General features: G+C 40.9%; 1 protein-coding gene across 5 annotated transcripts in view; it reads left to right on the top strand.

Moving 5' to 3' along the window:
* LOC117478213 (regulator of G-protein signaling 6-like) overlaps window positions 1-22,869 on the top strand; it is a 39,929-nt gene extending 17,060 nt beyond the window's left edge. For 2 of the 5 annotated variants that reach the window (XM_034125161.1, XM_034125170.1), the window contains exons 3-17: window positions 7,524-7,623; window positions 8,322-8,372; window positions 8,495-8,601; window positions 9,981-10,032; window positions 10,504-10,568; window positions 13,113-13,189; window positions 13,961-14,042; window positions 14,378-14,452; window positions 15,159-15,260; window positions 15,396-15,568; window positions 16,319-16,444; window positions 17,436-17,622; window positions 18,976-19,065; window positions 20,353-20,412; window positions 20,684-22,869. In XM_034125161.1, coding sequence (XP_033981052.1) covers window positions 7,524-7,623; window positions 8,322-8,372; window positions 8,495-8,601; window positions 9,981-10,032; window positions 10,504-10,568; window positions 13,113-13,189; window positions 13,961-14,042; window positions 14,378-14,452; window positions 15,159-15,260; window positions 15,396-15,568; window positions 16,319-16,444; window positions 17,436-17,622; window positions 18,976-19,065; window positions 20,353-20,412; window positions 20,684-20,734 — 1,398 coding nt within the window. In that variant the 3' untranslated portion in view covers window positions 20,735-22,869. Of the gene's footprint in view, window positions 1-7,523; window positions 7,624-8,321; window positions 8,373-8,494; window positions 8,602-9,980; window positions 10,033-10,503; window positions 10,569-13,112; window positions 13,190-13,960; window positions 14,043-14,377; window positions 14,453-15,158; window positions 15,261-15,395; window positions 15,569-16,318; window positions 16,445-17,435; window positions 17,623-18,975; window positions 19,066-20,070; window positions 20,077-20,352; window positions 20,413-20,683 lie in introns of all 5 variants that reach the window. The other 3 variants (XM_034125178.1, XM_034125188.1, XM_034125197.1) reach the window with 3 other exon arrangements.
* The last annotated feature ends 576 nt before the right edge of the window (window positions 22,870-23,445 follow it).

Below are 23,445 nucleotides of genomic sequence, written 5' to 3'. Positions count from 1 at the left end.
CAGACTCCTGTTTTCCTGGTACTCAAGCCCTTAGCAACCCGTTGAGTATCTAACAACAGACTTTTACAAGAGAGGAGATGATCTTTTTTTGGTCCTCCTCGAGTCTCATCAACAGCAAGGTGACCCGATGAGTCACGCTGGTGTGTGGGTAGGCTCATACTCTTGAGTGTAGCCCGTCTTAGCTAAGCAGCGTTCCCATCTGCATTATGCGTGCAAGAGCTGTGCCAAATCAAAAGCTCTGATTTTAAGTATCTTCTCTTTGATTTGGGAAAGCGTAAAGCAGCTTATTAATTCCTCCCTTTGAATTTTTATTTTGCCAGAAAGCACTGACGACAAGATTGTCCCTCCTGTCCGAAGAGCTCGATCTGTTATTGTAATTTAGTCAGGCTGGCTTCTTGCCCGTGCCGGAGCCTAACTTGACAAACTTTTAATTGCTTAACTCCTCTTGCTACTGTGTTGCCATGGAAATTGAGAATCTAAGATTACATGCAAAACAACCTGAAATCTCCACATCTCGCCCACGCCAGTTACCATAAGGGATACTCATCAGCGCTCTGCGTCCTAACATATGGGTGTGGTTGGCTCAAAGTGAAGCAGCACAGTTTGTGGATGTCAGCATATTCCCCTAAAGGGCACCCAGCTGGGCTATGAAGCTGCAGCTAATTGGACTCTTTGTACACCTCCGGGTGTCTTTGTTAGGACAGGGTCTCTGCTGTGTTGTGGCCACTTTAGCTTGAGCTACTATTAATGCGTGGTAAGTGATTAAATGAAACACAAATCCACAGCCTGACCTGAGGGAAGAATGTGACTGCAAATTGTGATTTAATTGTGAGGCTGGTTTACAGGACTAATGTGATCCTGTGAACTTAATCACTACAAATGGAGTGTTCACATATGTACTGACAGGAAGCACATGTTGCTTCTTAATGCTCTCAACGTGTTACCTCCTCCTCACGGAAACCTGAAGAAGCCATTTAGCAGAACAATTCAAAGATGCGCTCTGGCATTAATTTAACCTTCAGCAGGCTTTTCTCAAAAGTGACTCAACCCAAAGAGCCCAGATTTGATTGAATTTAATTCCTTTTTTCCCACATTCAAACAATTAAGATTAGTGCATTCACAATCCATCCCCACTAATGATGACTGGGATTACATATGAAAGGTATTGGCAACAGGGAAAATGGCTCCACTGGAGTGTAAAAGCAATTTGTTTCCTGCCGCAGGACATAATGGGAAAACAGTTGTTTATTGCAGACGAGAAACGCCTTTCCCTGCAGGGCGTTCCTGTGGAGATGGCAATTTGGAGAAGAGATGGATCAGTGGATGTATCTCTTTCAGAACATAGTTGATGCCTCACTGAAATGCAATATTAGACATAGCAGGTGATTAGTCGTTTTTTTTTAAAAAGGGAAATGCCAAGAGCCTTCGAGCAAGTGTTTATGTCTTTGTGTCCATGCTGCACACATGACTGTACGTGCATGTCAGCGTGTGCAAATGTGATTCATTCACACGTCTCCAGAGCAGTATAAGTTTTCAAACATCACGCTCGGTTGGCAAGGCTTTTCCATTCTGCCGTGTCGCTCCTGTCAGTGTCGTCTCCCCCGTGTGTCAGCTCCAGCTGAGAGGCAGCTCCCTCATCATGACTCGGCATGCTAAGAAAGTGGGATGGTGGTGGCAGTTGGGTGGAGGAGGGGGGCGGGTCTTCTCTCTCCAGCAGGCTTTATTCTCACCTTGTTCCCCAAGGCTCCACAACACCAGCTGGAACTCGCTTAATTATGGGCACAGCATGGCACAGAGGTCAATATGGCGCCCAAAGAAAGTGCTGTGGGACAGGTTTTACTTTGAAGAAGTTCTTTCATAATATCTGGAAAACAGCACATAATGTCTGCATGTAATCTCAATGTAATTACTTTTAAAGATGTTGTGACCTTTGTAATACAAAGAAAAGTGGCTTGAGGACAAAATAAGTTCAGAAGAATTGAGAAACTGAGAAGAATCTGGTCTTCTTTTGTACATTAGGTTGACAGTGAATGAGGAGAAACGTTAATGCCATTTTATTTTCAATGACAGGGACTTAAAGAACTAGAAATAACAGCAGGTTATTGTTATCTGTTGAAGAGCGACAGTCAACGAATGCAAAGTCAAATGTGTTTTGTTAAAACAACGAATAAGAAAGAGTTTTTGGTATGTAGCAATGCACAGTTTTAGGAAATAAAACTGACATTTATTTGAGTCTGTTATCTTTGGACAAATAAAATGTCATTATAGAAAGAAAGTTGAATCAGTACATTTTTTTATATGTTTTTTTATTTGTCATTAGAGTTAATAAAAAGAAAGGAAAGGGCAATTGAGATAATAAGAGAATTAAAGTATATAAAGAAGTTCATTAAGGTTTTGAGTCAATTGACACAGAAATTCACTTGAGGCAAATGAGATAAGTAAAAACATTTGACATAATTTGAAACAGAGACAAAGCACAGTAGTTGCTTCAGACCGTTATAATAAGGTACAGTACTAAATCCAGCCAGGCTTCAGGAGATGGAGGCTTCTCCACATCTCAAACAAAGCCAATAAAAGATGTATATACTTATATAGTATATTTGTTTAATGGGATACACTACACGAAAACCATTTACCAACAGATGTTACCAGTTTTCTGGAATTGTACATTTGAATATGCAAATGAGTCATTATCTTATATGTGCATACATCAGCAAAAGATACATCTGAACATTGGATGAATCAAGGTTCACTTATTTTTTTCATTTTGTTGACATAAATAATAAATATGATATGTTACTAGAAACAAAAACATTATAAATGTAATATGTAATATTCTTTAAATTCTATAAACCTTTGTAAAACCTTTTTGAATATAGATATATGGATAGGAATGAAGCTGGACTGATCAAACCTTCAGAGTGATTTAACTGACTCATTAAACTGTGAATATGAACAGTTTCTGCGCTAAGGTCAGATGATGAATAACCATTCACTACAGTATCTCCATTTATGGTTGAAGGTTAACTAAGTTAGCATTTATTCATATTTAATCAGACTCTGGAGGATTACAGTGCCAGAATTGGAAATGATTTTGAATGTCACTGTGATATTTGAGACTTATTTAAGATAAATGGGGATGTTAATTTCTCTGCAGATATAAATAAAAGAAGAAATCCTGCGCTCGCTTTATTTATCTTATTTTTTCGGGACAGTTTGTGATGCTGCTGCTGTGTTTCCACTGAGCAATGAAATCCAGCCGGATTGTCCCATTTATAATAGCATTATGCATAATGTAAGACAGTCCTCTAATGAATCCTAATACATTTAAATATGGTTGTGTTGTTGTTTGTGTTCTAATCTTTGAATATGGAGTAGCCCAGGATTTCCTGTTATAATGAGAAACTAATATAAGGCTTCTGAGTACATTTAAAACGCAAATGAATCTTAGGATGCTTAAAGCAGTAATGAAAACAACAGTTTAAATTATTTTTACACTAGTAAATGCATTCTGGCTGCTTTAGGTGTTTGACAATGCCCTTCAAACTTTAGCAGACTTTAAACTTTGCAGGCCTCATCACTCTTCCATCTTCATTCAGCTCTCACAGACGGGTAATAAGTAACTCCAGACAAGACATTTCTTTGTTCTCCCGTCACCTGGACACGTGTCCTCACAGACCCCAATGTCTTTCAACTGTGACAAGTGTGCCTGAGCCTCACTGATGACTGCTTAATCATTAATGGCGCTATTACCGCCTGATACATCTTTAAACAGCAGCTGTCTCATTTCTAAAGCCGGTTTTTAATAGCTTCATCTGTGGCCATTTCTGGAAAAAGAGGCACAGGGTTTCACATTGTAGGAGAAGTGAATGTATCCTCACATCCGGCCTACATACCAGAGTCTAACACGTAGCATTCAGTTCATTGATTTATGATTAACGTTGCTGTCATTTAGGTCCTTTTGTCCTATGATCTTGATTAAGACATTAGAGCGCTTAAGCTTGTCCTGACATTAATGTGTACTTAATGGTTTTTTTCTCAACTGATGACCGTCATTTTTTGGTGTTCACCTCTAGCTGCTTTTTCCCATTGTCCCTACCCTCGTACACGCACCATTATGTGCTACTGCTGCCCTCAAAGCCATTAAAGATAAGATGGACGGCACACACACACAGATACACAGACACAGTCATGCAATGGTACAAATGTACACACGTGTGCAGCAAATGCAAACATACAGTGGCAAGATACACAAGTGTTCTCCTGATAATCATTTATAGAGCTTGGTGGCGAGGGGCAAAGTGCTGTTATCGCATGCTAGCAGCAATTTTCATCCCTCCAAAAGCCCTCCACACCAAGCTGCAAACACCATTAGCTCGTACATGCAGGAGATACGATGTGCACTTTCTGTAGCTGCGCCAAGTACTTCTTGTCGGCTGTCATCCTATGGAGAGATAATGAGTCCTCCTTTTCCATAGTGCCATACCCAGGCCAAAGTCCATTATTGCATGAGAACAAAATGACTAAATCCTTTGCATGTTGCTGGGTCTCAGGGGATTTGAGGAGTCCTTCAGAGTTGGACCGAGCCGAGGGGATTTCAAAGATTTTCTGCCATATTTTTTTGCTCGGAAGGTTTGTCTTTTATAGGCAGGATTGTGATGTTCTTCCATGCTAATCTGTTGCGCCCCTCATTGTGCTCATGTAAAACAGTTGATGCTCACATGTAGGCGAAAACAGGCCTGAAATACCAAGGCTCTGTTCACAACACAAAGGGCAGATCTCCCTCCCCTCCTCTGCCAAAGAGTTGAGGCAGTCATTCTGCATAGTGGATGTTCAATAATTCATGCCAAGACACGGTGAGAGATTGGTAATTGTCTTGCCACGCAGGGCTCTTTGCCTCCTCTGCATTATGGGTCTTATTAAATCCATATGCATCTTGATGCTTTGTTGTAGATTTATGGGGCCGTGTGTATAAATCATCCATTTAATGCTTTGCTGGGAGGATGATTACCTTTTGTGAAGTTGGTTTAGTAAATGTGCCGTCAACTTCTTACTTACTTTTACAAAATTAATGTCGATTTTTTTTGTGTAAATGTTACAGAATGTTGCAGGACTACAGTTAAAGGTAGGGTAGGTAAGTTTGAGAAACCAGCTCGAGTGCGCTAGAATTTGAAAATACACAGCCGGAAAAAATCTGCCACTTCCTTACAGAGCCCCTCCTCCAACACACACGAACGCGCACATGACCAATGAGGGCACGAGATAAGTGTGTGCCCCGATGGAAGGCTGACAGGCAGGTAGGCCATCCAGTTATTTTAGCCGGGCCGGCTAAAATGATTGGTCGTGCTTTTTACAGTATTACGGCTTCCACAGATGACATTTTTGAATGGATTTTTTGTCAAAGCACTTAAGATATTCATTGCTATCGGGATGTTAAGAGCATTCCATGGAATATAACAAAAAGTGTATCTCGAGCCGGTTTCTCAAACTTACCTACCCCACCTTTAATCCAAAAGTTGGTTGAATATGAAGTTGACAAGAGACCCAGAAAGTACATTTCACAGGTAAAATACTAATTGACAGGTAATTCTTCCCAACCAACATTAACCATTCATAGAGACGAGCATGGTTTGCAATTTAAACAAAGCAAACGCGTACTGTAAACAGGTGCGATTTGAAAACTATGAAATGTTTTAGAGCCTGTCTTTCCGCCACAGTGGTGGGTGTTCACTCGTATGTATGCAGTGTTGAAAGATGAATGAACAGCGAAAGGGAAGAAGAAAGAGAGAAGAGGGTCCAGAAGTGGCACGAACTGGAGCACAGCGGGATGCGGTGCGCCTGTGATCGTGACTTGAGAAGAACTGTAAATGTGGTGTGAGAAGGAGGGAACATGCTTTATAGCCTGATGAGAGAAAAGGCCTTTTACAATTTTCAGTGTGCCGAGGCTGTGAGATGAACCCTTGAAATCCACCTAATCAGCTCTGTCATACTGTAGCAGCGTGTGTGTTTGATTGTGTATGTGTGAGAGCATCTGAGTGTGCCTAATACTTACTAGACAGATGCTTAGGGAGCCATAAAGAATTTAATAGCCAGCACAACCTCCTTAGCAGCGACTGTTCTGTGAATTGTTGGCTGCAAGTGTGCAAAATAAGGATCTTTTTGACTTGGATTGATTTCTACAGCAGAGCACTGACCGCTCACATCTATACAGGACCTGACTTGACTGCTTATCCTCTATAAACAACCGCACCGACATGAACAAATAATGGATGTCCTCGTACATGTGTGTCCATGTCTTTGAGTGACTTGATGTTGTCTTGTTTTCTCGCTTGTGCTCTCCCTGGTGATCAGTGCTGAGCTGGGCCTAATTTTAGGTGTGTGATGTGTGATGTGCGATGTGTTTGAGGCTCTGGCTGTGTCGGAGGTGTGATGTTTATCCCTGCCTCTGGAGGATAGCTCTGACAGCCTTTTTCAATTGACCAAAGCTTCTGATAAAAGCCCTTGTTAAAGATAAATAAATCACCCCAATGTGTTGCTATATTACTGTGCGAGTGTGTGACCCATTTAAGGACTGAGCTTCATAGAGTGCACATGGTGTCACTTTAGATTACTATCAAAACCATAACAGTATGTTTTAATTCAAGTGTTTGGCCTCGTTTTGGATCTTCACCAGTATTAGAATGGCTTCAGGTCTATTCCCAGACTCACTAGTGAGGTGTCCACTCTGTATTACATATATTTCAAAACCATAAAGCTGATATCTGTAAAAAAAAGATAAAGAAACTAGTATGTTGTCCTGAGTGGTCTCCTAAATTTGAAATCTGAAGAGTTCCATCATAGCAACAAACCATTGAAGAACAATCTCCAAATATGTATGTAGGACAAAATACTTTTTTTTTTACAGATAGCAGCTTTATGGGTTTGAAGTATATGTAATACATAGCAACAAGCGATTTAAGAACAATCTCCAAATATGCAGTTACCCTGGTTTAGTATCTTCGAGCTCTTTGTTTTGGTTTTACAGGCTCTATCTTTGTATTTACTCTCACTGCGCTCATCAACCTTGGCACAAAGCTGTTCTCAGTACAAATACTCTGATGAAGCCACTGCATCATTCCTGAGCAGCAAACAGCAGCTGCACAATGCTAGCAACATACAGATATATATATATATATATATATATATATGAAGGATGGAAGTATTAAAATAAATTGATTTAAAAAACGGAAGCGATGAAAATGCACGTTAATTAAAAAATGCAGCATTAACAATAGATGTGAAATGAAAATGGAAGGATAAATTATCAAGTGATTTGATTAATTGAAATCCCATTTGATCAAAGCAGTCATGTTTCATCATTTTCCCCGTGTTGCAAAACAAAATGTCAGTTGATGCAGTTTAATGAAGTATGGAATCACATTTTTGCCTTGAAAACTACAGTAGCAAAAGTGTCCTTACATTGAGTGTTTTTCTCTTCTATCACTATGATGAGTTGTAAAAATCTCCCTCTGTCCTCCACACAGATTGAAGACATTGTTACACGAATACAAGATGAGAAAGCAGGAGGTGTCGCCATCCGGACTGTCAAAAGCTTCCTCTCCAAGATCCCCAGCGTGGTGTCAGGTGAGTACTTGTTTGTGAAGAGATAGTGTCTGGACTTGCCTGTTTACTGTATGTGGCTGCGTGTGATACCACATCAACATATGCTGCAGTATCTTGTATTTCTTCCTAAATTAGTGTTTGCCTTACTTGATGTGCTTGATGTAGGTGTGTGTGTGTTTTGTTCAGGATCAGAAAAGCAAATATTACCTTTTTGGGCTAATTGAAATGGCTGCCACTGAGGAAACGGCCTGTGGTGTGACGCTGCCCTTGTCACACTTCTCCTTCTCCTCTCGCCTGTGTCCATCTGTGTGAATGCCCTGTGCTCCTTCATGTGTTGGTGTATGTGTATGCTTGTGTATGACATGAGTCACCAGTGTTGGACGACGAGGTCGCTCCCGCTCTCCCAAAGGTTGTTTTTCGGAGTCACTGCTACGCATTTCTCCCCCCGGCCCGATGGCTGCACTATCTTGCTCAATAGCCTCTGCCAAAGCACAGATAACCGGCCAAACATTGTGCTGTCCAGGAGCAGGGAGAGACAGGACTACCAACCTGTGAACATCATGTTACATTTAGACAGCTTCCACTCACGGCCTTGAACAGGGACGGATCACAAAGACTTCCTCGAAGCTCATTTGTGTTTCTGGATTGCTGCTTTTGTCGAAACTACTGCACATGTAGGACTGTGATGTCACTTCTTCTAACTGATTCTTTGAATACAGGAGCGGACATTGTTGCGTGGCTGATGAAAAACCTCTCCATTGAGGACATAGGTAAGCCCGCTGAGAAATGTTTCATAACATGCGATCACAATAGAGCTCAATTGAAGAGGAAAGCAATTTGAACACCCCCCCCCACTTCCTCCTATCTGTGTGCTTTTCTCTCATGTCAACAGCTGAAGCCATCCACCTCGGGAGTTTGGTCGCTGCCCATGGCTACATCTTCCCCATCTCTGACCATGTGCTGACCCTTAAAGATGATGGAACCCTTTATCGCTTTCAGGTACGGGAACACTCACCGTGGGCGAACCCTTGGTATGTGTAAGGAGGCCTTTTTAAATATCCAATTATCAGATGATGGTAGTTCAATCAAGAGGGATGTGTTTATAGCTTGATGCTAATGATACCAAGCCTTGCTAAGCCTATTACTCACCCCACCAAGGTCGATATTGTGTATCCCTGCTGGACGCTGCGTCAGAGCAGGATGTGAGCCGCAGAACGGGGCCCGCAGGCCGCCGCGCAGCTTCTCAGAGGGGTGTTTTTTATTTTTATTTTGCTACATCCTATCCAGCATGAACTTTGACAGATCCCTCTGACGGCTAACGGGCTCCACGGTGACTCAATACTGTGACCGGGACATTAGGATCTTAATTCTGGCCAGCTACACTCGGCAGGCTGGGGATGGGGAAAAGCACAGAGTTTGCTCCACGATGGCTCTGCACTTTTTTACCATCACCAGCCCCCCCATCCCTACTCCTCCCACTCAATATACCTCTGAATGCATTTATCTTCACCTCTATTGCTCAGGATTAAAAGCCATTATTGTGCCTGAGCAGAGAGGCCAGCGTGTGTCACACTGGCTCATTCAGAGGGGGCTAAAAATATTCCCTCTGATGTTGTCGTGATGCAACAGGCCCACGTCATCAGAACATAAAAAGAATCCACGGTGCATACGAAATGCATCGGCTAATATCCGTGGCCGGGCTGTAAGGCGTAGTGACGGGGGATGTTTTATTTGCTGGTCTATAAATAGATACTATCCTGGCTGAAGACCCAGATTTAATGACAACTGTATTCTGTTTATAACAAATTAGCTTTTTTTGAGCACGCAGTGAAGGCTTACAGTTAAACTCTCTCCTCTATGCAAATTATAACGCTGATGAGTGCATGTTAACCTTTTTGTCCGTTACACTTAAACAAGCACATTTATCAGCGTTAGCGTCTGCTCTTAGGCTAATTACCGTTATGAGTAATAGTTGGAATGATATATGTGGTTGAATACCACCAACTTCTAATTCTGCCCCGTTATTAAGAATGCATGTTGGATGTGAGTGATCTATTATTAATAGAATCGGGAATGAACTTTGAATGTGTAATATCAGTTGCAATAGACAATTAAATATGGAGAGAGAGAAAATAGCTACCATTGCTCCCCAGATAGTTAATGTGCAGCACACGGACGTCAAGGATCATCATCAAACAATGAGGCGTCTTTCCACTTGGCGTGTGGAAGTGCAGAGGGAGCGTGGGTGGTGGGAGGACTGAGAATCCAACATTCATATTGGAGAATATTATTGTTTATCTTATGGCACTTATGGCAAGTAAAGAATGTAATTTGGATTGTTTGAGTAAATAAACAAACTCTGATTCTGTTTTCATCAGTCTCCTTACTTCTGGCCTTCAAACTGCTGGGAGCCGGAGAACACAGACTATGGTGAGCCACACACGCTCTCGGTTTTTCTGTCTTTCGACAAACTAGTAAGTTGTCGCTAATGCCTTCAGCTGTCTCTCTGAAACACAACTCACACTGTAGTTCTGTTGTTGACACTCTCTGAGTATTGATCCAGAGGGCCATTCCCTGTAACGTATCTGGCCCTCGAGGAGCCCCCACTACACAGAATCCTGCGGGATAAGATTGACTAAACAAAATAAAGGAGCTGCTATGACCATCTCCGGCTGTCTGCATGGCATTTACTCAAGGCTTGTTATTTCCGAAGGCAACACGCCGCTGCCTGCTCCAGCCAAACATTCATTAGTGGTACTTCGCACAGCTGAGACCACAGTAAAAAAAGAAATCCATTGGAGATTTTCCTTTTTTATTTTGCAGCTACAAAGCAGATAACCCATCTGATTAACTCTGTTGGGCTTTTCATGTCTCACTCTCTCTCCCTTTCCTCCCCTCCAGCCATTTACCTGTGCAAGCGCACCATGCAGAATAAGGCCAGGCTCGAGCTAGCTGACTACGAAGCCGTAAGTACACTTTCGTTTTTGGTTTAGCGATTGCCGGGAAGCTCTCAGTTCAGTGCTCTTACAGTGTCTGGAGCATACTCTGATGACACTCTGAATTTCCTGTTTTCTTGCTGAAAAACAGAAGAGCTGTAACAATATCCTCTGGGGCCTCGAAAGGCCAACATCAATTCAACCCTGCAGAAAGCCATTATCGAATCACAGACATTAAATCAAATCTGTCAAAGGTCATTCTTATTTTTGCAGGAGCACCATTTTACAGAATTCAATGCAGTCATTGGCCCCAAATACAAATATCTATGACCTACTTGGCATTTGCAGATCAATACAGCCCCAAGAGGGGCATTACTGCACTGCTGATCTCCTGCTGATCCACAATAGCAATCCATCGCACTTTGATATTCTCAATTACTGTGCAACTATTGTCCAGCAGACTTCCTTCCCTTCCTATTCAGGTCACTTTATGCCTCCAGGCCTCATTGCTCTCACTGTTAACATCATGCTACTTTGTACTCCGAATATTTGTTTCCCTTTATAATGAGGCCGTGTACAGTGTATGAGGGTGTCGTTTTCTCATACTGATATTCTGCACAAACTGTGCTGTTTGTATTTGCTGTAAAGTGTCTTTACTGTAGGGTATTTTTATTATATGTACAGCACTTTGGCTCGACCAAAAATCGTTTAAAAATGTGCTATATAAATAAAACTTGATTTGATTTGATGACAGCTTTGAGTTGGTATGCAGCTCTGATGTGTGTATTACATTACATTATAATACATTACATGTTACTTGTTGGACGCTTTTATCTAAAGCGACTCACATGCTCAATACTGTGGGCAGTCCCCACAGGAGCAATTTGGGGTGAAGTGTCTTGCCCAGGGACACAACGACATGCTGACTGCAGTGGGGTTTGAACCTGTGACCCCCTGATCCGAACACCTACGCACAATCCACTGCGCCACACACCTCCGCATATGGAGGTGTATATTATGGATTTGTGGAGAGCGTGTGAAGCTTTTATTTATTTTTCTCCTGTATGTATCATGTATGTCCTATGCATCTCAATTAAGACTTTGTAATATGAGTCACAATATTTGTTGGTAATCCGCCTCACATTCAAGATGATTTCCAAAAATGTACCTGACTGAATAAGCACTTAAAGGTCCCATGTCATGGCCATTTCTACTAATACATAATTCCATTGTTGAGGTCTACTAGAATAGATTTACATTGTTCAATGTTCCAAAATCACATTGGTTTTCTCATACAGCATCTCTGTATAGTATGTGTAGTAGGGCTGCACGATAATGGGAAAAACTGACATTGCGATTTTTTCCCCCCTGCGATATATATTGCGATATGAAAAAATACAGGAATTGAAGAAAATAATTTTTTTTTTGTCCGCAAACCATCCTTTCTTGAATTTAATGCTATACAATTGGTATTTTTCTAACTATATTTAACCTGATGAAGGATTTTAGTCACGGACGTCTGGATCTTAAGTTATCAGAGCAACAAGCTGAGCTAGCTCGGTTAGCAGCGCCGAACTGCCCTGGAGAAACACATGAAACTACTTTATTCAGTGTTTTTACCTTTAATCACGGGGTCCGTTTGCTTTGGAGATTTGATTGTGATTGGTGGTTTGCTGTGCATTCAGAGCCTGCATGTCACTCACTCAAGTACCCCTGACATGAGAGCCGCCCAAGTTTTCCTTTTGTAGCAAGCAGCAAAAGAATTGTAACATGACGTGTTTGAGTTAATTTGCCTACTTAATATCGCACGTGCTGCGATGTGAATATCGCGCATGCGCATATCGCGATTATCGTCACGACACGATATATCGTACAGCCTTAATGTGTATTATGTGTTACAATGGCGTTTGTTAGCAACCAGAAAATGACACCAGTAATGACAAACAGAAAAATCTCCAACGAGGGGTTCTGGAGCAGCATAGACACGTCTTCTCTGTGTTAGAGTTGTACTCGCTACAGGGTGTACTTTGAGGGTTTGTGACTTTGCAGACCGTTTACATGCATAAAAACCTTCATAACACACAAGGGGACGGGTAATAACCGGAAAAGCATGACATGGGACCTTTAACCCCTGTAAGGATTAAATTAATGAAATATAAAATGTTGATTCGCTTTAAAAGTGTTAGCAAGCAGATTTTCCTTTGAAACTTTAAGCAGAATCAGGATAGCTGTTTCCTGTTTCCAGTCTTTATGCTAAGCTAACTGGCGGTGTAGCTTCATATTTACAGTACAGAAGGTAAAGTGGTGTCGATCTTCTTATTTAACTCTCCAAAAGACAGCGAAAAAGACATATTTCCTAAAATGTACAATGATTAGCTCAATAGCGTATTTGTGCCTATGAACACTTTTTTCATTTGAATTAGTGTGTAGTATCAGTCGCTCAGAGACACGTTAGTGAGAAGTCGCCCCATGCCGTCAGCGCTGGCCATCACATTGAATAAATAATGTAATCATCTTAAGGCCTTGAATTCAAAAAGCCCTCTCCCCTCACGCTGTGCTGATTGGTTCCACCAGGAGAACCTCGCCCGGCTACAGAGGGCTTTCGCCAGGAAGTGGGAATTTATCTTCATGCAAGCTGAGGCTCAAGTCAAGTGAGTATGTGAGAGCGTACATGTCGGTATAAACCCATTTCCTCCTGACGTCAGAGGCATGCTAACATGACACACTTACAGCAGGATATAAAAAGATGTTGGTGACATCAGGTTTACATTCATACTAACCTTTGGATGCATGCATTATTTGTTATTTCCCCAAGGGATGGAAACAGTTTGCACAGTGTGCATTGTCCTTAGGGGAAATGCTTTTTTTCATTTACTGTTTTTATGCGCTGCTTTGACTGCAGGGTTTCATGCATTAAATACAGCAAGCATCCTCCTTATGGAATTAAACACACACATTTCTGCCTAATTTCTATCTCTTAGCAAGACTTCCATCTGGTGGCTTGCATGTGTAAACACAGCACTGATATCTCATGCATTTCAGTGAGAAAAGAGCCTTCTTCTTCTAGAAAAATGTGTTAAAAATGGTCATTGTATAGCGGCAAATCTATAGTTCAAGTGAGGGTGATATGGAAGGCAATAACTCTCCTTACGCCTGGGGAGCAAACCATAATCTGGCGAGGGCCGATCAGTAAATGTCAGTTATGTAATAGATCGGGCCCAACAGAGGCGAAACCAGACATTGCTTAGTTAGGCAGCAGACAGTTCATAACCTATACTCTTTAGACTTTTCCTCCCTAGTCTGTCCTGCAAGTGGTATTTACATAAACGTGGCTTAAATATGGGGCCTGATTTATTGTGTTTGACTTGGTATTTCAGAGGAACATGTTCTATTTTTAAGTGTCCTGTTTCCTCTGTTGACAGGATTGACAGGAAGAAGGACAAGGCAGAGAGGAAGATCCTGGACAGCCAGGAGAGGGCATTCTGGGACGTCCATCGGCCAGTGGTGAGTTGGCACTATGAATAAAAGAAAAAGGACACTGTGTAAAAAATGCAAATGAACAAAGAAAAGACTATTATGTTGGAAGACAATTTTAGCATTTAAAGCCTGAAAACAGCAGATTCAGCTCCACATGGTTCAGCTTAGAGCCCTGTTTGTCGTTGGGAGCAGAATCAGATGTGGTGCCAGTCACTTTGCATACAAGCCTTTTGTTAGCGTAGCATTGCTGAATAGAGACAGAGCATCATATTGTGTGAGGAGGACGGGTGCAGATAATGCATGCAGCAGAAACATTGTTATCTGACCCTGAAACACACTCTTTCTCCTGTCGCCTCGCGCAGCCAGGCTGTGTCAACACGACAGAGATGGACATCCGCAAGTGCCGGAGAGAGAAGAACCCACACAGGGTAAAAAAGGTAAGAGACGATGACGGGTTAGCTTTTTAACTTAGTATAATTTTTTTTTTAACTTAAACACGGTTTTCATCAGCAAATGTTTACTAAAAATGACCACAATAGTTTTCTTGGACTAATCACCAAAACTCCCATTACTTTGTTTTATTCATTTGACCTCTCAATAACATTTACTGTAAATTTGACCCCCCCTGAATACTTAAAAATTCAAAAATGGTATGCATAGTTTTTGCTGAGTCCTAAGGATAATTGTATTTGTATATAGTCATTCAAACATATTTTACTACATTTGTATTTAATTGATCAAATATGTCATGACATTTTTGTGTTGGGACAATGCCATTCATCTAAATTCATATATATATATATATATATATATTGTGAAGAATGTCAAAGTATATTTTTGTTTGTTTTTTTCTGTTGGAAAGATTTTGCATTAAGTCACACAGTACTACTAATTTTTAAAAGTGTAAATATTTATATCTAAAGCAATCTAATGATTCTTAATCAGTATTGTAATCAGTATTGTAATCAGTATTGTGTCTGGGGACTGGGGACCCCCCAGTCCCCAGACACAATACTGAGGCCATGATGCTAGCTGCTCCCACACCTATTAGCTAGCATCCATCAGCTACATTACAGAGTCCCTGATCTGTCATGATTTATCATAGCAACAACAACAACATGTCTCTTCTCTTGTTGTCTCCAGTCGGTCTACGGGGTTCCAGATGACGGCCAGAGCCAGCCGAGTCCGGTCCACATCAGCTCCCAGCCGAGCAGGAAGCCCACCAAAGAGGACATTCAGAAGGAGGTAAATCAGTGAGAGCCTTCTCCTGAGGTCATTACCAGCAGTCGGCCGCGCCCATCCATCATCACGACATTTGGGGCTGCAGACTGATGAGCTGTTACCTTATTTAGCTCCCTCATTATTCTCCCTCTCCATCAGATTTCCTTCTTGAACATCCAGCTGGACAGACACTGTATGAAGGTTTCCAAAGTGGCCGACAGTCTGATGAGCTACACGGAGCAGTTCATGGAATATGACCCCTTCGTGTCGGCCACGGAGCCTTCAAACCCCTGGATCGGTGACGACTCGTCCTACTGGGACCTGGAGGCGAGGTGAGGCTGGATGTGGGCAGATGATGCTTTAAACCAGGGGTCGGCAACCTTTTTGATATGAAGTGAACTGTCAACAGGAGGGCGGGGGGAGCCTCGCTGCGGGGAAGCAGTGTGTGGACCTGTCAGCACAACTTACATGATCCCGAATTTAACAAACCAATTAAAATAATTAGTTTAAACGGCATAATAATAAGGACGATCGTCCTTTCTGTGATTCTCCAGAACACACAGATGGCCAGTCCGCCCCTTTTGTAGCATATTATTTCGATGAGAGATGAGCAGATTTGTGAAGTGCTTTCCTCTGTGGTGAAACGATCAGCCCTGCACCACGGAGGAAAGCGGCAGAAAGTCGCCTGGAGTTAAAGAGAGCGGGGCTGCGTTGCGTGCATGGCTTCCTTCTGCAGGTAACAGGGGGACGCGCTCTGGCTGTGGTCTCGTTCAGGATCCGAAAATAAAATTTTAATATTTTGCACACTTATTCCACTTATTCCTAGTGTGCCACTGGTTACGGTGCCAGGGGTTGCCGCCGACCCCTGCTTTAAACAGACCCGAGGTCAGGTGGAGCGGAGGTCTCGGTGATGATGAACTTTTGTTGATCTGTCGGTTTCTATCTCTTCTCAAATAAGAACCAATGCTGACATTTCCCCAAGGTTTACTGTGCTCTGACTTCCTGGTCTCTGCTCTCTGCACACCGTGAAAAAAAATGACCTATTTTTTCTGTTCCTTTCTAATCTGTTTTATTCTGAGCAGTCGTGACCCCAACCAGCAGCGTGTGAAGAAATGGGGCTTTTCTCTGGAGGAGGCGCTGAAAGATCCAGCAGGACGAGACCAGTTCCTGAAGTTCCTCGAGTCAGAGTTCAGCTCAGAGAACCTGCGGTGAGCTCACATGCCTTGTAATACAGTACAGCCACAATAATCAATATTTAGATATTAACAAGTCACATGAGACTCGTATGTGTAATGGGACACTCATGATGATGCAGGTTTCTTTTAATCTGATGATCCAATTTATATTTGGGCAACTTTCTGCTTATTTAACATGTTTTTTTTTAATGATAACTACTTTGAGTCCTTAATTCCTGAAGCTGCACAGATTGAAGTAATAGCATACACAGTGTTGGAACGGAAGGAAGAATGAGAGTAAAATATCTAAGTTCAGTTTTTGAGGAACTTGTAACTACAGTACCATGAACACAAGTGCCAAAATGTACTTTCTACTGTAGATATGTACATATACTTGCTGCTATTTATTGTTTTTATTCGTATTCTAGTTCATTTTATTATGTTGATACTTTATTCCACCTCTAAAGATTTGAAGATTTTAAAGCCTGTACACTTTGCTGCTGAAACAAATAATTTCCCAATTTGGGATCAATAAAAAACCTATCTATCTAACTATCCATCTATCTAACTTAAGTATTTTCATGATCATTTCCATAACGTTATACCTACAAGGAATGAATGTGATTCTTTGACAGCTATAATTATATTTATTTTCTTACACATTTTCTTTTTAATAAAGTATATGCAATTGTTATCAAATTTACAAATTAGCTTAATGCTAAAATTCTAATGACATATTTTCATGCAGCATTACAAAATATAATCATATTTGACTAGTAATAATAATAAAAAGAATAATTATAAAAATACCAATAAGTACTTTTCTACTGCAGACACACACATTTTACATAGATCATCATTTTAACTGGTACATTTTTACTATACCGCTACATTTACCTTTACTGAGAGTAAGATAAAGTCATCATCAGTGTGAATTTTACAAAATCCACCAGTGCCTTTTATGGACTTTTATATATTTTATATTTCTTGAGGGGAGTTAATAATGAATGTGATGCGGTCGCAGCTTCTGGTTGGCGGTACAGGATCTGAAGCGGCGGCCTCTCCAGGAAGTGTCCTCCAGGGCGCAGGAGATCTGGCAGGAGTTCCTGGCGGAGGGAGCGCCCAGCTCTATCAACCTGGACTCCCACAGCTACGAGCGCACCAGCCAGAACCTCAAAGACCCCGGACGATACAGCTACGAGGACGCTCAGGTGGGCCCAGTTGTTTCTTCCTCACGGATGAATGCACATGACTAAACATGTTCACCCAAATACTCACACCTGTCTGAATACACAACAGAAACACCTGATGCAACCAACACTTCTCTAGCGCTACAGTGGAGGAAATCATTATTTGATCCCTTGCAGATTTTTGCCCACTTACAAAGAAATGAACAGTCTATAATATTAATGGTAGGCTTACTTTAACAGTGAGAGCAATCAAAATCAAAAAGAAAATCAACTTGTTCCCTGTATAAAAGACACCTGTCCACAGAATCAATCAATCAGATCCCAACCTCTCCACCATGTAAACTTACAAAATCGGCAAGGGATCAAATAATTATTTCCTCCACTTTAAAAGGCCTCCATAAAGAAAAATAATGAATATACATTTTTATATATGTATACATTCTTTTGAAAAGGTCCTTAAATCATCCCTGTTTACAACACACGCCCACACTACACACCATTTCTTTCCTCTCCATCCACTTACCCGCAGAAACATTGAACCCTTCCACCCCACTCATGTTACACAAGTGAATGAATGAAAGGGCGCGCAGAGAGAAGAAGAATGACGGAGTGTGTGTGTGCCAGGCCCTAATGAGGCGAGTAATGCCGTGAATAGGTTGTCCGCTCGGCTCACCATGGTTTCCCCTGGTTTGAAGTGGGCTGTGACGCGGACCGCAGGAAATTACTGCCAGTGAACGAGGCCCGCCGTGCACCGACTTTGAAGCACACATGCATCGCATCTCCATGATCAGACCTCCTTTATTACTCTCCACTTCTTGTTATTCTTCTCCTTTTTTGCTCCCTTTATCCTAGACCAGGGGTGTCCAAACTACCAACTTGAGCTTTTCTTGTATTGTACTTATTAAATATATCTGTAAACATATATTACACAGTAGTGTTCATGTGTTAATAAGCCCGATTTACAATAAATTCAGTCAATTACATTTGAAAATATGTTCTAAGTCGATAAGAAAAAAGCCCAATAACTTATATACATAACAAACTTGAAATATACCCTTCCTATTTCCTCTTATGATAATCAATCTGGGGCTCCTGTTGTAAGGGATGAGCTGCTAACAAATTAAATGAAACCCTCTGGAGAGCTGGGATGTAGGCTGTTTATTTTTCTTAAAGCAGATTCAAGTATCAAGCATAATTTACCTACTTTTGATTGATTTTGCTAACTTATAACTTAACTTATGAGGCAGTATACCTCACCTCTAGTGAGCGGCCCAGCCCTTCGAATATTTTTCTGTATGTGGCCCTCGGTGAAAAAGGTTTGGACACCCCTGAACTAGACCAACACACACTCATCACTTTTTCTCTCTATTGCAGGAGCACATATTCAAGCTAATGAAAAGTGACAGCTATGCACGCTTTCTGCGATCCAACATCTACCAAGACCTCCTGTTAGCCAGAAAGAAGGTGAGCTGCACTCGCTGACCCTGTACATCACCGCTTCTTTTTATAACAGTTGGCCACTCTCATTGCATTTCTCATATTGGTTTGACTATTTATTTGTGATTCATTACCATTATGATGAAAGACATTCCAAATTAATTTCTATCGCTGCTCTATAGAGCTGTTTTTTTTGTTTGGTTCCTACAGTATATGTGCAAAAGGAGGGATAAAGTGGAATTGTATGAATCAGATGTGTAATGATAAATAAATAGCCAGTCACATCACAGGTCTATGCCACAGTGAAGCTTCATATGGTTTAAATGAGCTAAGAACAACAGAGACTCTAGGACTCAGTCATTTCAATCTATTTAAATAGATCTACTGCCTGGAGACTGTTTCATTTAATACATTTCTTATTTGTTACAACATACTATTCTCGGCTTGGGCCTTAAGTAACTCAGTTCTGAACTTAGAAATAAATTGTACTTTTCTGTCCACTACATTTATATGACCGTTTTAGTCTCTACTTACTTTGCTGACCTAAATTACATTTTGTTGTGCTACGAACGAAGCATTTCTACACTTGCTACTTTTACTTCAGTAAAATATCTGAATAGTTCTTCCACATCTAGATAGTGATAATGTTTATTTGACTTAAAGAGGTCAAAGAATTGCACTCAACACTGACATGTAGCTGGGGCATTTTCTTTTTCATCTGACAGCTCATAAAGGAAATCAGCAGTTTGCATCCTAGGCTGGAACAACTAACAGAGCCCTAAGAAGGGAAATCAGCTGTGCCCAGATGCAAGGAAACGGATACATTATGTAAAATGTCAAGAGAACAGTCTCAATAAAAACATGACATCATATGCCAACAGCACACTGCTGTGTAAAAGAGGAAAAACAGTCGTGCTGTAAATAGAAATTAGGCAACATACTGTACATAGAAATGACAGGAAAGCACAGTGTATGAGTTGTTGACCGTGATGGTGATTTTGTTCTTATGTAATTTTCTTTCAACTCCTGTAGGTTAAGGTGTGATTTAAAAAAAGACATATGCAGCTAAACAAACGGTTGTATTGTAATATGGAGCTTTCAGCAAATCACAGCTGTTCATGCTAGCCTCTCTGCCCACCCCCCTGTTTGGCCGGCCCGTCACTGACCCCACTCCATTTCCAAAACAAACATTGTCCTCGGCCCTCATTTTTGCAATGCCTGGCCCCTTTTTGTCCTTACTAACTACATCACCCCCTGACCCCCTCCGTCAACCTGACCCAAACACTCACCCTGCTTCCCCCCCTCCCACAACAGCAGCCAGCAGACACTGAACAGGGCCGCCGCACCTCCCTGGAGAAGTTCACGCGCAGTGTGGTAAGTCAGGGGCTGTTCATATCACCAACCACACTGGCTGCCTCAATATCAGTGGCTGTTGCAACTTTATAACCATAATACACTCAAGTGTGGCTGTTCATACCTGTGATAGGATGTGTATTTGTGAAACACGTAACATGCTAGTCACATGAATGGTTGCAACTAAACATTTTACATTAAAAGATAGAAAGAAGCACCTTTTCGTTGATGTCTTCTGTCATTTATTAAGTACTGTTTACAGTCTATCAATTTGTTTTAATTGACTTTTCAGGGCAAGTCATTGACGGGAAAGCGCCTGACAGGCCTCATGCAGTCGTCCTGACACAGCCTGTGCTGGAGGGGCACAGCCAGACCCTGTCGGGGGGGGGGGCAGCCACACAGGGGCCGGGGCACAGACAGTGAAGCTGGGCTGGACAGGGCTGCTCCCAGGACTGCTGCTGTACTGGTAGTGCAGCACTGGGCCTGAAGGGGGGGGGGGGGGCCCCAAACAGAACCACTGAAGAAGAGACAATGCTGACAAGAGGAACCTCAGCCAACACTCCACATGGCATGCAGCATACAGTATAAGCACATTCAGACTAGGGCTGCCCTCTTCTCACCACTTAGATGGCAAACTGGTTGTTAGGCTCTTTGTTGACTGAGCTTATCAGTTTGTATTGTTTTCATTTGGTTTTATATACGTGTTTATTTGGATATTAAAAGCACATTGGTGGTGTCAAAACAATATTCTTTGATAAAAAACAACATTTAAAAGCTATTTTCCACAGCATTTGCCATGAATCGATTATTGGTTTAGTTGTCCTAAAACAGCTGCGGCCAAAGAGGCACATCAACACAAATCTACAATATTTTGCATAAGTCTCTACTCACAAGGCAGACAGCAATAAAAAAAAGTGAGACCACTTTTTATTTTTAAGAAATATATCCTTTTTATATCCTTAGAATTTCTATTATATCTGTTACTTATAAGTCACATGAAATGTCAGTTAAATAGTGAACATAGTTCATACAAACTTGTTTTTTTTCCCATAAATGATATTTAACAATGTCTACAAAATAGAGGTTTGAAGGTTTAACTTTCCATGCTTCATTACATTCCAAAATCTGGCAAAAGGGCTTAATGTAGCATTCACAATGCACCGTTGCATGTTTCATCCAATGTCTTTGTGGAGGATTTCTTGTTTCTACAACAGTGCTTTGTAATGAGACTTAAAGCAAAGATTAACTTAAACTAGTTGGCAAATTGGGTCAATGAATTTCGAGGCTTCAAGTTCCAAAAAATTCAGGCTGCACAGGCGAATAAGCAAAATCCAAAAGTCTGTGTAAATAACTGAGACATTTGACTTACTAACACGGCCCCCCTGGTTGTGTGGACCGCAGAGATTTGAGCTTTTACTCTTCCTTTAGTCACAGTCGTAGTGTGGACAGCCACAAGTGAAGTGTCATCCATGTCCGTTTTGGGGGCTCCTATGTGTAGTTTTTACAATTTCCAGTGCCATGGGTCCATCTAGTGGTGGGTAAACCACAGGACCAGCAACAGAGTGTTACAATACTGTATTAATTCAACGGTGTTAATCAAGGGACATCATGATATCAACACTATAACATGTTTTCCAATCATGGAGATATTCCAGGCCTGCTCCCAATATGGGATCATATTAGTTTTGTTCTTTTGCTTTTTAAATGCATGAATATCTCATCTTTTGTTTGGTCAAAACAATTAATCCTGCCCATTTTAGTTTGGCAACATGTATGCCGAGACTCATTTAATAATTATCTTTTGTTTAAATGACTATTGGGAATATGGTGCATGTTATTGGACTGTAATGAAGATAGGGGAAGATGGTGCGACTCTCCAAAGGCACACAGTCGAGGAAAAGCCCTCAACTGGAGCAACACTCCTCAGTTGACGAAAATGAAAGCCGTGAAATGCATCTGGGACGATGTTGCACATGTAATGGGCTCCAAACATTGAACATTAAGGCAACTGCTCAACTGACGGCTGCAAACTGATTGAGAAGATGTCCTACAGCGCCCCCATGAGGCCAGTGACTGCTGCAGTGGCAGTGCTGAATGAATGAATGAATGAATGAATCACTTATTACTTTCTATTTAAGTTGTTGCAATGCACTGTACAGGCCATATTAATAATCATCATAACCCAATAACCTCTTGATTATAAGGTAGAGAGAAATGCTTATCAAGAGACGATGTACCAAATGTTATTCTCAGCACAAGCACAATGACTACAGGGTGCATTGTAGATGTAAATTGGCTAAATTTCATTATCCTAAAGCACACTTTATTATGATATGGGCACATTACTATGCATGTAACATATTCAGGGCATTTTGTGCTTTTAGTTTCTCAATCAGCAAGATGACTACTGGCACTCTAAAACACTCAAGCACCTGCTGTTTATTCATGGGTACCAAATAATAAAACTCTGGACCTGTCTTCTCTGTGTTTTGTTTGTGTTGGCTGTTCTGTGTATTTAAAAATATATTTGTATGTCACAAAAATATTTAAAATGTCATGGAATAGTATGTCTAAATACAAAAACTGAATGGTATGTCATAACAAATATTAAAGTATTAATGTAAAAAGAAAATCATAAAAATAATATGTATATACATATGTGTAAATATTTAAATATATTTATCATGTAAAAGAAAATGCGAAATATTATATAATGTCATAATGTAGCATGTCAAAATAATGTGATTTTCAGAAAAGTCATAGAATAGTATATCGAAAAAAAACGACATAGTGTAGTATGTTGAAAATATCAGAAAAACAACATAGTATAGTATGTCCAAAATAGCAGAAAAAAAGTTATAGTATAGCATGTCTATATGTCTATAGCAGTTGGGCACACCTCATTCAATGGTTTTTGTTTATTTTTATTTTTTTCTACTTTGTAGATTAATACTGAAGACATCAAAACTATGAAAAAACACATATGGAATTATCTAGTTAACAAAAAAGTGTAAAAAAATCCAGCATATGATTTTTATTTTAGATTCTTCAAAG

Source organism: Trematomus bernacchii, unplaced genomic scaffold (assembly GCF_902827165.1).
Source record: "Trematomus bernacchii unplaced genomic scaffold, fTreBer1.1, whole genome shotgun sequence".
Lineage (NCBI taxonomy): Eukaryota > Metazoa > Chordata > Actinopteri > Perciformes > Nototheniidae > Trematomus > Trematomus bernacchii.
Note: the sequence above shows the minus strand (reverse complement) of the source record. Positions and strands in the feature narration are given on the sequence as shown.